Raw genomic sequence first — 12,901 nt, forward strand, 5'->3', positions numbered from 1 at the left:
GTCAGATGAGCCATGCTACTGTTACAAGTCTGACCACGATCATAGCACCTAACTACAATAAAATGATTTCAGAAACAAAATTAATTCTGCTATTCACCTCACTTCTCCCAGACACCTGAAGTTTCACAGCCTGAAAAGACTAATGGCCTAGGAAGTAGTTTTCCAAAGCATCTACTAACTATAGAAGCACAGGTCTAAGCCATTTGGTGTCCTGCTCTTAGCAATAACCCATTTGTCAGCTAACAGGTTCTACATGAGAAAAGAGACTCTCAAACTTTCTCAGTGGGCCCATTTTAATTTACTTTTTGCTCAAACTAATTAACTGGTTTTCACCACAAACCAATCCTTGCTCACAGACGGTGACTCTAGTCAACAAGGCATTTAAGCATGTGCTTAATTCATCGACCTCAACAGGGAATAAGCAAGCACATGCTTAAAATGAAGACAAAACACATGCTTAAATCTCCCACTGAATTGCCCCTGAGTGCTGTCATTGGGGTGAGATCCTTTCAGTCCTCTGTACAACATGAACTTAAACTTCGGCTTTTCTTGCAGAATTGAACACAACAAGAGCTGCCAGGACGCCTTCATAATTATTTCTCTACAGCTCATTCAGTCCTTCCTGACCTGTGTCCTGGCACATCTCACCTTTCCACCACCTCAAACATCCCCCCATGGCTAAGGAGGGCAGGCCTGTACTAGAGGCAGTATAAGCAATTCATGACAGATGACAAACAGGTCAACAAGCTCTCTGTCTACACAATCTACAGCCAGAAGCACACATCGGACGACCTGCAGGCATGTGGGTGTGCAGGTCTTGGGGGGAGAGTCCCCTCACGCATCCTCGTACGCAGGTTACCTCTTGCTTGTCATGGTTACACTTCTCGCACATGGCCGGCGAGGAGTAATGATGGAAGACGGAGCCCGATAGGTTATCGATGATCATTAACTCCCCGTCGAAGGAGTCCTTAATAATTAAAGAGACACTGTCCAGCCATAAGTTCTCCTAGGGGACAAGAAAGGGGGGAGGATGGGAGAGATCATTTTAAGAATGCCGAGTTTTTTGCTTCAAAGTTTCATGTGAATTTGGGGCTGGGTTCTCCACCCTGACTCATCTGGAGCAGCACCTTGTTCTGCGGTACCTGCACAGGGTCACTGGGGGAGCATTTGCTCCTTAGGGTGTGTAAAGGTGCCAGAGTTCAATGCAACAAAAAAAAAAAAAAAAAAAAAGGAGGGACTGTCTTCACTCACTGTCAGCGCACCATGGCACTGCTTATGCCTCCCTTCCAGCTCTGCTGGAGTGCCTCACTCTTGATCTGCCATTTCCCCCATTCCCTTCTCCTGAGCTCCCCTCTCAAATGTGCTCCTAACACACCTTCAGCTGATCTGCTCCATCCCTTCTCTGCTGGCCCTCAGGTTCCTACACCATGATGACGATGAACAGGACCCACTGCTGTCACAGCCTTCTCCCCACACAATGCTACCAACTCAACAGTCTGCCGCTGAAAACAAACCTCTCACCCTGAGGTGCAAGTGTATCTGCTATTGCTAAGCCCTCAGTCACCTAGGCTGCCCAGCTTCTCCCCACAGCTACTTGCTTCAGTCTGGTTGATAAGCTCAAAGGTGTACTCACCTGGGCTGGAGAATAACATCTCATGCACAGACGGCCTTCAGGATCTGTTCTCCCACCGCCGCCTCCTGTTCCTGCTCCTTTTCCCTGTCCTGAATTTGGAGAGCCTGACTTGCGGGAGCACAGCCCATGTGCAATTTCCAGCTCAATCTCAGCATCCATCTCTGCATCCTCCTGGGCCTCCTTGTTGCTGTCGTCGAGATGTTTCATGAGCACAGCTACCACCACATTGATGAGGACAAACTGGGCTGTGAGCACAAAGCTGACAAAGTACAGTGGGGAGATGAACTGCAGGTTGCTGAGGCAGCTCCGGTCATCGTGGCTGCAGTCACGCAAGGTATCCTTGAGGGGAAGTTGGGTTTGAGAGGGAACGATGGAAGGAAGGAAGGACTAAAGTAAGAATACAAGCTGGGCTGCTCTTTCGGTCAAAAAACACTGATGCCAACGCAAAGAACAAGGCAAACATTTCTATCACCCCACACCCTCTGGGATCATGATGTCCTCAAAGAATCTGGGACACTATCTGATTGTGTGCTCTCTGCTTCAGAGCAAATACATCCAAAGGCGTACAGAGCAAACTACTTCCAGGCCATCACATGTTGCTGCCACTGCAGCCCCACACGTGAGCAAGAACAAAAATGAGCAGTCTGGTACTGCCTTCTCCTAGCCAGACTCAAAAACATTATATGTGTTCAAAGAACTTTCCTTTCTCCATGTCCTTTGAAGGAAGGATTTATTTTGGATTGCCCTGGTAGCTCTGCAGATGGGTGCCATGTCCTACATGTCCTACAATATACGTGCCTACATTAAGCTTTGATAACAGGCCTTATGACAGTGGATAGTCCCTCTTAGTCTGGACAGTCGTCTTGTTCCTCCCAAGGACAACTTGAACTTTCCTCAGACACACGTCTGTAGGACTAGATGAGGCCAAGTTATGAGTTACCATGATGAGGAGGGAAATTGTGGCCCAAGCAGGGTCCTTATCTAGCAACCCAGCTCCTGCGCTCCTCCTCTTTTTTAGCCCAAGCACTGCTGAACAGAGCACACATCAGAGCTTCTCCTTCCCCACAATAAGGGCATCCACGCCCCTGAGCCCCAGTTACCTTCATGATCCCATTCCAGTTGTCACCCGTGGACACCTGGAAGAGCGTGAGGAAGGCCATCCCGAAGTTCTCAAAGGTGGCGTGGCGGCTCATGCCCTCACAGGGGTTCTCATCATTGCATACTGAAAGGAAGGGGATCGCGGCTATCAGCAGAGGACACGCTGCCGACCCCCAGAGCAACAGCAGGAACCGGGGAAGGGGACTTCAGGCTTCTCACAGCCTGGAGACCTCAGGTCACAGCATCAGCCCCCTGCCCAACAGTTGGCTGTTGCCCAGCAATACAGAAAAATCCCTGATGGCCCAGCCCCAGGATATCAGGCAGTGTAACTCAGTTGCTCAGGGGCATCCTCCCCACGTGTCATTGTGCTGCCTTTCTTCTTGATCAATATTCCATGGCAAGAGATGTAAATAAACTTTCCCTGAGTTTTTCTTGTAATCTTGAAGGCATTATCAAGGCAGGCAGTGCCAAAAAAGCAAAAGTTGAAGAATGCAAGAGAAACCAGACACTGCTTTTATTTTGTTAGGCTGTTAGGACAATAACAATTTAGAGGGAAACTCCTCTTACATCAATTACACATAAGGGAGAATAAAGGCCATCAAGTAATTCAGTCCCTTTATTGAATGAGTACTGATTTTGAGAAACCTCAGCTTCCCAGCAGGTTTGTGGCTCACACTGGAGCATGGTCTGCTTGAGACTTACCCAGTTTTCCAAAGAGCTCCACTCCTAGAGCAGCGTAGATGAAAAAGAGGAGCATGAAAAGGAGTCCGAGGTTTCCAACCTGAAAGCGAACAGCATGGTCAGCCTACCCCAAAGCCTATTTCATCTGTACAGGCAAGTTTCTGTCTTTCAAAGCCTGAAGAAAACAGCAGCAAATTCCCAGCGTACAAATGCAACCAAACAATTGCTCAAGGCTCGGGAAATCACCAGTGATGGCACCCGTTGCAACTGGACTTGAAGGACGCTCTTTTCCCATTTGCCTCCATTCCAGCACAAGCTCTGACCAGGGCTGACTGAAGTGTGCAGCTTATGGGCCAGATGAAGACAAGAACATTGGAGCAGGGGCACAGAAGGTGAAGCCAGTTTGTCTGGGTGAAGGACAAGCTACGGATTACAGCATACAGACACGTCCCGCAGTGCTGCATGCCCCACCAAACTGCCTAAGTCCCTTGAAGTTATGCTCATGTGAAGAGCGCAACAGCAGTGCTCCAAAGAGACGGGGACACAGGTACAGCAGCTCCTGCCATGAACCAGGCAGAGCGTGGCGGGGCAAAGCACCAGCTACACGTGGAGTTACAGCAGGGCTTGTGGAAGGAGTAGGCAGGCGGGAAGGAAGAAGGGTAAAGAGGCACTTTTGAAATGTGTGGAGAGGAGGAGAAGAAGAAAGAAGAGGAGACTATGAAGGAGTCAAGAGAGGAAGCAGAGCTTCCTTTCCATCTCATGAATAATAGGTCAAAGCCTGATTTCTGGGCCTCCAGCAGCTGCTGTTTGGAAACCCGCCATTGCGAGGATTGCTGCTTCGTGGTGCGCAAAGGCAGCAGTGCCACCAGCAATGTGGGCACTGCCCCCAAGTCCTCACTCTCCCAAATTGCTGCTTGCCTCTGAATCTCCTGCCTCCCTGCATGTGGGGCAGCTGGGTTACACGTGAGGAGCAGGAGGGGGTTTTGGAAGACGTAGGCTGAACTGTAACAGAAAACGCCAGTAACAGTTAGCACACGTTGGTGGAGCAAGAGAAGGCAGGGAAAAATTAAGGACCTAACTGGTATACGGGTGTTTTTGAAAAACTGAACAGTGTCTGGTCTGAATGCATGTGGTCTGGGCCTTTGTTAGGATCATCCACTTCAGGAGTCTAATTTAGTCATTGCAACTGCTGTGCCATCCAAATTCAGGAGAGAAATAAATGATTCAGCCCACCCACTCCCCTGGGCTGCCAGATCCTGGCTCCCTACATACTCAGTGGAAGGAATTATTTCTGATGACTAAATTGGACACCATAGTAAATGCTGTGAACACATACCTCTGGGTCTGTGTCTACAGGGTATTAAGAAAAAGAAGTTAATAAAACTTAGCTAAGGGCTACATTTCCAAAGGGGTCTTTAAAATTAAAGCTCTATTCACTATCAAGAATTGTTGCAGTATAACAAAGACAGGAAGGGAATTGAAACAGGACAAGTGGAGATGCCTTATATGCCATTAGCAAGCCAAAATCCCTGATGTGAGTCTGTGCTCTAGGAACATAAAGAGAAAGGTCGAGAGGAGGAAAAAGCGCAAGGGAAGGGACAGCTTATTTTAAACTGCTTCTTTTGGCAAAGCCAATAAATCTTGGAGAATAATATTACAGATAATTCAATTGTCCCCCGAAGACCCAGTGTATAAAATATGGAGACTAAATTCAATCTTTTAACAGTGAAACTGGGAGATTTTAGCCCTGCTTTAAGTGCAGATTTTTACACAACTTTAAATATGGAGTGATTTTTGATCCCTCTGTTATATAACTTTATTAAATGAAGCCAACCTGTTACAGAAGGAAGCAAAAGCCAGTCAATAGGAAGTGGATTGATCGTAGGCTTTGATGCTGGAAGGATTAAGGCCTGCTTGTTATTACCTTCCAGGGAATACCTGGAGGCCAGACCTTTAGACATCTGCTTGTGAGGGTTTTGTGGCAGATATTAATGACCTCCAAAAGACCTGACCTACCATCTTGGTTAGCAAAGAAGCTGTCGGTGAATGGGAAACAAAAACCCAGAATTTATAAAGTATGGAAGAATATACTTCTGATTTGTGGCTAGGACCAGAGCAGGGCTCAGATGCTTGAATTTAGGTCCAAGCTGTGCTTTTTGCCATCCTGAGCAAAACACTTCACTGCCTGATGACTCAGTTTCTCCATCTACATGACAGGGAGAGATATTTTGTGGGTAGAAGTTGACTCTCACTATTTAAGTGCAAATACACTGCAGAGTCCTCTTACCAAGGGCTTCTGGATACTACTTCAGCCAGCTCTCAATATCTATGTGCATTTATGTGGGTTGCAGAATAAACATGCCACAGACATGCAGGTGCTGGATCTGGAGACCTGCTCCGTTCCAGACCCTTGCCTAAGAAAAATCAGCTGTTGTGGCTCGTGGAACAGAAAAAAGCAAGGTGCAAAGCAGCTGCACTGAGCCAGCCTGGGGCAGCAGAGCCAGAACTAATAAACATTACTGGCTCAAAGCTGCCTGCTATAAGAACACACTTAATCTCCTGTTCCTGCCATTGTCCAGTATATCTCAGCCCCCAACTATCCTGGATGATGATACTACTACATATCCTACATATGAATTATATAATTATTATTATTAGACAAAGCCACAAATTATTATCGTTTAATAAAAAGCATGGGAGATCAGACAGAGGTCAGGATCCATAAAAGATCACAGTGTTTCCCCCTCACTTTTGTGCCACAAGATTCCTCTAATTCAGATTGACATTTATTGCCACCAACATCAGAAGTAAACTCCTTGGGTAACTAGTCATGCTGTTTTCAGACTGATTCTCAGCTCTGCATCACTCACCAAGACTGGCACATTAGCTGATAAATCAACTGACAAATGCCCGTGCATTTTGATATCAAGCAATATAGCTGCCTGCTCGGGGCCTGCCAGGGGAATGGTCTGATGGATGATCAGTAGAGCCACTTGGTGCCATTACTCCTTACTTAACAATTCTCTCTCAAGGATCCAAAAGGAAGAGGACCAGTCTCCCTGGCTGCTCATCCATCACGGAGGATCCTCACAGTGGGCTTGAAGCCTGTGTAAAGTACCATGTCAGCATCTCATTTGGGAACAGCTGCTGCTCACAGCTCATGAAATCCTTCTGCCTAGCTGTCTTGCAGTAGACACTTAACTGCCGGCTGCGTGAGCCACAACAGAGCGCGTCACTGCTTCTCATACACGAGAGGCTCAGCAACACAAAGGGATCCAGGAGGAGAAAGGAAGAAAAGGATGTAGGAAGGGGGAAGCACTGGCTAAGAAAAGGAGTGACAGGAGTGCGAATGAGAGGCGGGAAAGGGGGGCACATGCGGGGAAGGGTGAGAGGAGTAGAGACGCAAAGACCTCCTTTCCTCCCGAACTGGCTGCCAGTCACTCTTCCCTTCTTATGGAGAGGGGAGAGAGGAGCTGGGAACTAGCTGCAAGCAGTTAGTCACTAGCTAGACGTGATGGGAAGAAATCCGCCCTTATCCAGGGATCAAGGCTTATTTCATTCAACCGCTGGAGAACAGAGATGTGAGGTAAGCTGTACCCCTGTGATTGACATGAGAACCTGGACAACACCTATCTGAGGAGAGCTGTACCCCTATGAATGACATGAAAACTTGGACTTCACCTTCAGGCAGTTGCCTGCACAACACAGTAGACACCAGCTCTGAGACTCCACAAGAATCAACCCTTTGGAAAAAGGGTGCCGAAAAGGAGAATCTTTGGGGGAGCTGGTCTGTTTTACCTGTGGCAGGGCTTGAACAACTGTATCCAGCAGTGCTCGCATTCCTGTGGCCATCTTCAGTAGCTTCAGGACTGCCACAACAAGCACAAGAGAAGAGTCACTCAGACTGAGCTCAGAAGGTCCACCCTTTGTGTGACTTACTAATGGCAGTAGCACAAGACAGATATCCTGTCTCCCCTTGCCCTAGAAAAACTGGATTGTCCCCCTTGGCCCCCTTCTCCCTTTTCCCACTTTTTTTGACTGTACAGTCCTAGTGGTTCCTTCTCCTCCAGTCCATCCTCTTCTTACTAAATACTCTGCCACCCATGCCTATTGGGCTGCTTCTGCTTCACCCAAACAGTCTGGCCAAGAGCCCTCTTTCTCCCAGAAATGTGTATCACACTTCTCCCTCTGCTCTGGTTTTTCATTCCATCACCTCCTCTTCCTCCAGCCACCATCTGTTAAGGCAGCTTAGCACACCTTGGCCACCATCAGGAAAATGCAGTCCCCTCCCTGTGCAAACTTCAACCTGCTTGGTGGCCCCTTCTCCAAACACCACTACCATACTTGCCCCATAAAACAACAGGGAAAGTTCAGCTCTGATGTGATCTGCTCACCCTCCTGGTCCTTCACCTCCTGTTAAAACCACTGCACCTAAATGCCTGGCTGAAGGGAGCAGAAAGCCTTGGCCTCTAGGCTGTCCTTCATCACATCCCCTGCCTCCCTCCCAGGGCTAGGGACAGGGCGAGCCCATGACTCTACAGCCACTGCTCAGTGAGTCATGGCACCAGGTCCCACTCCATGGCCCCCTACACCCGTGCCTCTGGCCAGTGTCTCTCTCACCCCGGGCGATACGCAGCACCCTCATGATCCGGATGATAGTGGGGTTAATTGGGAGAGCAGCATTGATTTCAATCTCTTCCAACGTGATGCCCATGACAGACAGCAGCACAATGGCCAGATCGAGCTGGTTCCACCTTAAGAAGAAAAAAATGAAGAGAATAAAGGAAGGTGGAGTTTTTCCATTTCCCTGAAAGTGAATTGTCTCCACTTCAACCTAAATATTTCTTTATGTATGAGTTCAAGGCCCCACTCTGAGACAGCCTATATGGGCTTTTGCAGACAAACAGAGATTCACTTTGCACACACCCTGAGCAGCCAGAGGCAAGCCAGCCTGGTCTGAAAGCATGGAGCTGTGTTACTATGGTGCTATGCTTTGACTAATGGGCTCAGCTTTTTATGGCCTTACTACCTCGAATCAGCTTCGTTATATACGTTCTGCTTCAGCATGCTCCCAGTTTGCCTCAGGGGCAGGAAAAAAATGGCTCTCTCTAACCCCACCTCCTTTACTTTCTAGCCTAACCAGCAGATGCCAACCAAGAGGCAATTTTTGGACAACTCTTACTATTGCTTACGCATTGCGGCTCATGCTGGCTCAAGCTAGGTCCATGCTGCGCAGAACTGGGAGGCAGTCAGGGCAGTCTGTTACCACCTCACACTCCAGATAGGGATTCATCCTCAAGACCTCCACCCCAACCCCAGTTGTCCCACAGTCACAATTGACATAACCCTCCGCTCACCTGTCTTTGAAGAATCGCCGCAGACCAAATGCCACCAGCTTGAGGACTGCCTCCAACACAAAGACAGTGGTGAACAGGTAGTTGCAGTACTTGAGGGCGGTCTCCAGGGACTGCCAGCAGAAAAGGAGGGTAAAGAATTGAAGCAAAAGCAACATCAAGCACATAACCTGGGTGGGGAGGCTCTCCTGAGTGCCAGGAATTCATTGGGAAGTGGGGAAGCTGCCCCATGCCTCCTACCCACTTGAATGTGGAGGCTGCCTACTAAGGGCAACCACCAGCTGACCCCTCTGCCCCTTGTTGTTCTCAGGATCGGTTATTGCTCTTTTCTCCTGTATTGCTCATTATAACGGGGAGAAGGCGGCTATTGCAAGGAGAATCCACAAAGTACCATCAGCCCTCTCTTCTGCCAGTAGCCCATGCCACCTGGATGCCACCATGCTAATGGCACTGGCATAGCCATCAACAAGAACTAAGGCATGAAGATTACTCCAGTCATGGATACGTATCACCTCTGATGGAAGGAAACGCCTCTGTGCTTTGGTCTGGGGCAGGCATATGTGACATCTCTTAGCTGTTGGGCTTCTGGTTCTTTTATGTGCTGCCCCTTCTCCACCACCGTGGACCAGTGTGAGCAGTGGGCAGCATTTGGTGGCAGTTTGTACTGGAAGGGTTCGAAGTGCTTTGGCAAGATTCTTTAGCAGAGCCTGACAGCAGGCTGGCATGGCTGGACCTGCGTTCCAGGGGAACGAATTGAGGAGTAAGGAAGAGGACTGACTTGTTGAGGAACAAAGGCCTGACACGAGGATGACAACAGATAAAGGTTGAGAGCTCCTGCAGAGTAGAACTGGGCACCATCAAGGGCAAGATAAAAGCTGGGCAGTTGGGCAAGAGACAGAGGAGCCTGGCAGTGGATTTGAATGAGGACAGACAGATTCAGCTGCTGATCAAAGCCTGAGCTACTTTGGATGGCATCTGCTCAGACACCAGAGCTGTCACCTAAACCAAGGCTATCCCGAAAAGAAAACTGAAATGCCACTGGGCCGATGTCATGATGAATGCTTTGTCTACATATGGAGACAGAAAGCTCCTTTGAGACGTGCAGCATACATTTTTCCCCACCAAAGGCATCTAGAACTTTACCAGGAACACCAAGAGGTATGTGGTCTTCCCCAGCCAAAGTATAAAACCTATTTGGCCTTCAAGACCCTTTACTGGGAATCACCCCCTGCAGCTGAGAGAGGGTCTGCTCAGTGCTTTGGCCCTGCAGCTTCTTACGGAAAAAAGGTGGCTCAGTAAAGACATCCCATCCCATGACACACAACCAGCCACTCTAGTCCTCTCAGCTCAGGCCATATGGCAGGGGAATTGGACTGACATTTGGAAACCTGATGCAAAGCCTGAAGCTCTCAGGGCACTGCTGCTTCCACGACTCCTCCTGTTAGGAGACAGGGGAACACACAAAGCAGACCAGGCAGCTAAATTTGGGCAACCCACATATCCACTTAATAATATAAAGCACAGAGACTTAATTGCACCATGCTTTCTAGGGGCCTGACTCTTGCTTAGATGCCTTCTCTCTATTGATTTTAATGGATAACAGATGTCTGAGTAGGGGCGACCTTTCTGGATACATACAAAACTCTTCACATAACTTTGCCTACTACATTAACTCTTGCAACACTTTAACAGTATTTTTTAAGAGACACTCAAGCGTCCCACCTATGCTGGTGGGCAGTGGTCATCAGAGAGCTGTAGCAAAATAACATAATGACTCGAGGCAGGGCTTATCTCCATGATCTCACTCACCACAGGTTGGTTGTAGTGCTCCAAGGACATAGTGACCACGTTGAGGCAGATGATGAAAGTGATGAAGATGTCCAGATAGTGGCTGGTGCAGACCGAATGAATAAGGAGGCGTATGGGGCAGTAGGTAGCATAGTACGGCAAACGCTGCGCCTCTTCAGTGGAAAGAGGGAGATGGGCAGAATTAGGAAGAAATTGGAAGAAAGAGAGAAATGGGTAAGAAACACTGAAGAGGGAGCAGGCATAAGAGTGGTGATAGGTGTTGAAAGAAAAGGGAATGAACGTGGGAGACAGAAAGAACAGAAAAGGATAGGTAAAAGATAGGGGACATAGGAAGGACGGAAAAAATGCAAAAAAGAGGAAAGTAGAAGTGGGGAAAAAATAAGTAGAAAAAAGACAAGGAAAGGAATGCTAGAAAGAAAATCTGTTAGTCTATGTTTGTGGGAATGGTACTAAATCAGCATTTCATGCCTCGACAAATTAAGATCACAAATGATCAAAGGGAGCAGATGGTTCCAGGAGAGGCCCCGGGGTGTCACAGGAGAGAGGGGAAAAACTGGAGGAGAGGAAGGGAAAGCATGCCCACAGGCTGCAAATGGAAAAACCCCATCAGTCTGGGGTAGTAGGGATGATTTCCAGGGGCAAGTATGCTTTTGCAATTTTTGTCTAAAGGTAATACAGAAGAGGACAGAAACACCGGGAAGAGGGCTTTCTTCACCACGGAGGGTCTGGGACCCCAAGGAGTGACACTGCAACATTGACAGAAAGAGCCAGGAACAAAACACAAGGGCCTTCCTCTTTTTTTTTTTCCCCTCCCTCTTCTTTAAATTTGGGCTTAAACACAAAGGATAGTCTGTCAAGGTCTTCCCCCAAACACCAGCTGGGTTGCAGGAAGCCCAGGTGGGACTATCCCAAGCCCAGGATGGGTACCGACGCGTATACGTCCCGCATTGACAGTGCACACCAGCACGTGCACAGGGGTATTTTTGGTATATCTCATCTCCCGAGGGGCAGGGTGCTAAAACCCCAGCGGCTTCCCCGCAGTCCCAGCAGACCTCGTCAGCCACCCCCCTTCCCCAGACCGCCCCAGTGAGGTGCGTAGCGACACGGCAGTGGCACGGGGAGGAGGGCTGAGAGCGTGGCCACAAGCGATGCATTTCAGAGACCGGTCCGTCAGGAAAGAAAAAGAAGAGGAGAAGGCTTTTCTCAGAAAACCTTGGCCTACGAACCGACCAAACACTTAGGCTGTGCCTTACTCCTTCGCTTCTTCTCCAGACGGCGCAGGCGCTTCTCCTCCCGCCGGCGTGCCTCCTCAGCCTCCTGGTGCTGCCGGCACTTGTGGAAGTTCTCCACCACCACCCCCACAAACATGTTGAGCACAAAGAAGCTGACGATGAGGAGGAAGGAGATGAAGTAGAGGAGCATCCAGGGGTTGTTGTTGGTCACCGGCTGGAGGAGGAGGGAGAACAGAGGCGGTCAGTCAGTCGGATGCATGGTGGTATGGAAATGATGGGGGTGGGACCTGCCATGGTGATTGGCTGCTGGGGAGGTGGGGAGGGGTTAGGGAAATCAGGGGAGTGGGCTGGGAAGAGCTGGGGCTACAGGCAAGGCAGTTTGCGATTGGCTGACTGGATTTTGGCATCAGCTGGTGATTGATGGAGCGGGTGGGAGTCAAGGGCAAGGGCCTGCCTGCACAGAGTCACCCACAATTTGGGTACAACCCCAGCCACTGATGGAGTACAACACCTGTATGTGGTAAAATGGGTTCCAGGGAACACCTTTGGCTGGAGGGCAAGTAGAGACCACATCCACACACCACCAAAACGATGATGAGACCGGAATAGAAATGTTGTTCAGACTCAGAGAGAAAGGAGGCCCTGGCTTTCACAGGGTTTCCTGACAAAAAGCCTACAAAGCCAACGGTGGTGCACCTTGTGCAGAGGTTCAGAGGTAAATGGAGCATCATCCCCGAGGTTCAAGCCTGTGGTACTGCATCCCATGGCAGGTGCCTACACTGGACACTATCAAGGTCATTGCCTTAGCAGTAGAGGAATAGGGATGCAATGGGCAGCAGGCCAACAGTCCCTGTTTTACAGGGTATTAAAATAACCATCTGTGGGCTAGGAGGGAGCCAGCATGACCAGAAAGGCACATGGCATTGTTCCTCTGTCATTACAAATAGATAAAGACCTGCTGTGAGATCCAAACTGAGTAAAGGGTGAGAATTACTACAGACATGCACTGCACAGCCACAGCTGCACCTCCCTGCATGGACCAGGCACAACCCTGACACCTTGCAAATAGGCGAGCAAAGGATTCAGAAGGGCCC

The 12,901-nt window shown here is 49.0% G+C and overlaps 1 protein-coding gene across 1 annotated transcript in view; it reads right to left on the reverse strand.

Moving 5' to 3' along the window:
- The window catches only part of CACNA1I (calcium voltage-gated channel subunit alpha1 I), a 172,771-nt gene that overhangs the window by 10,110 nt on the left and 149,760 nt on the right, over positions 1–12,901 (reverse strand). Inside the window, 9 exon segments of the mRNA XM_030041229.1 lie at positions 860–1,006; positions 1,634–1,972; positions 2,734–2,855; positions 3,434–3,512; positions 7,211–7,281; positions 8,033–8,166; positions 8,770–8,879; positions 10,576–10,727; positions 11,829–12,021. Of these exon segments, the coding sequence (XP_029897089.1) occupies positions 860–1,006; positions 1,634–1,972; positions 2,734–2,855; positions 3,434–3,512; positions 7,211–7,281; positions 8,033–8,166; positions 8,770–8,879; positions 10,576–10,727; positions 11,829–12,021 (1,347 nt within the window).

Source organism: Aquila chrysaetos, chromosome 17, assembly GCF_900496995.4.
Source record: "Aquila chrysaetos chrysaetos chromosome 17, bAquChr1.4, whole genome shotgun sequence".
In the NCBI taxonomy this organism is placed as follows: domain Eukaryota; kingdom Metazoa; phylum Chordata; class Aves; order Accipitriformes; family Accipitridae; genus Aquila; species Aquila chrysaetos.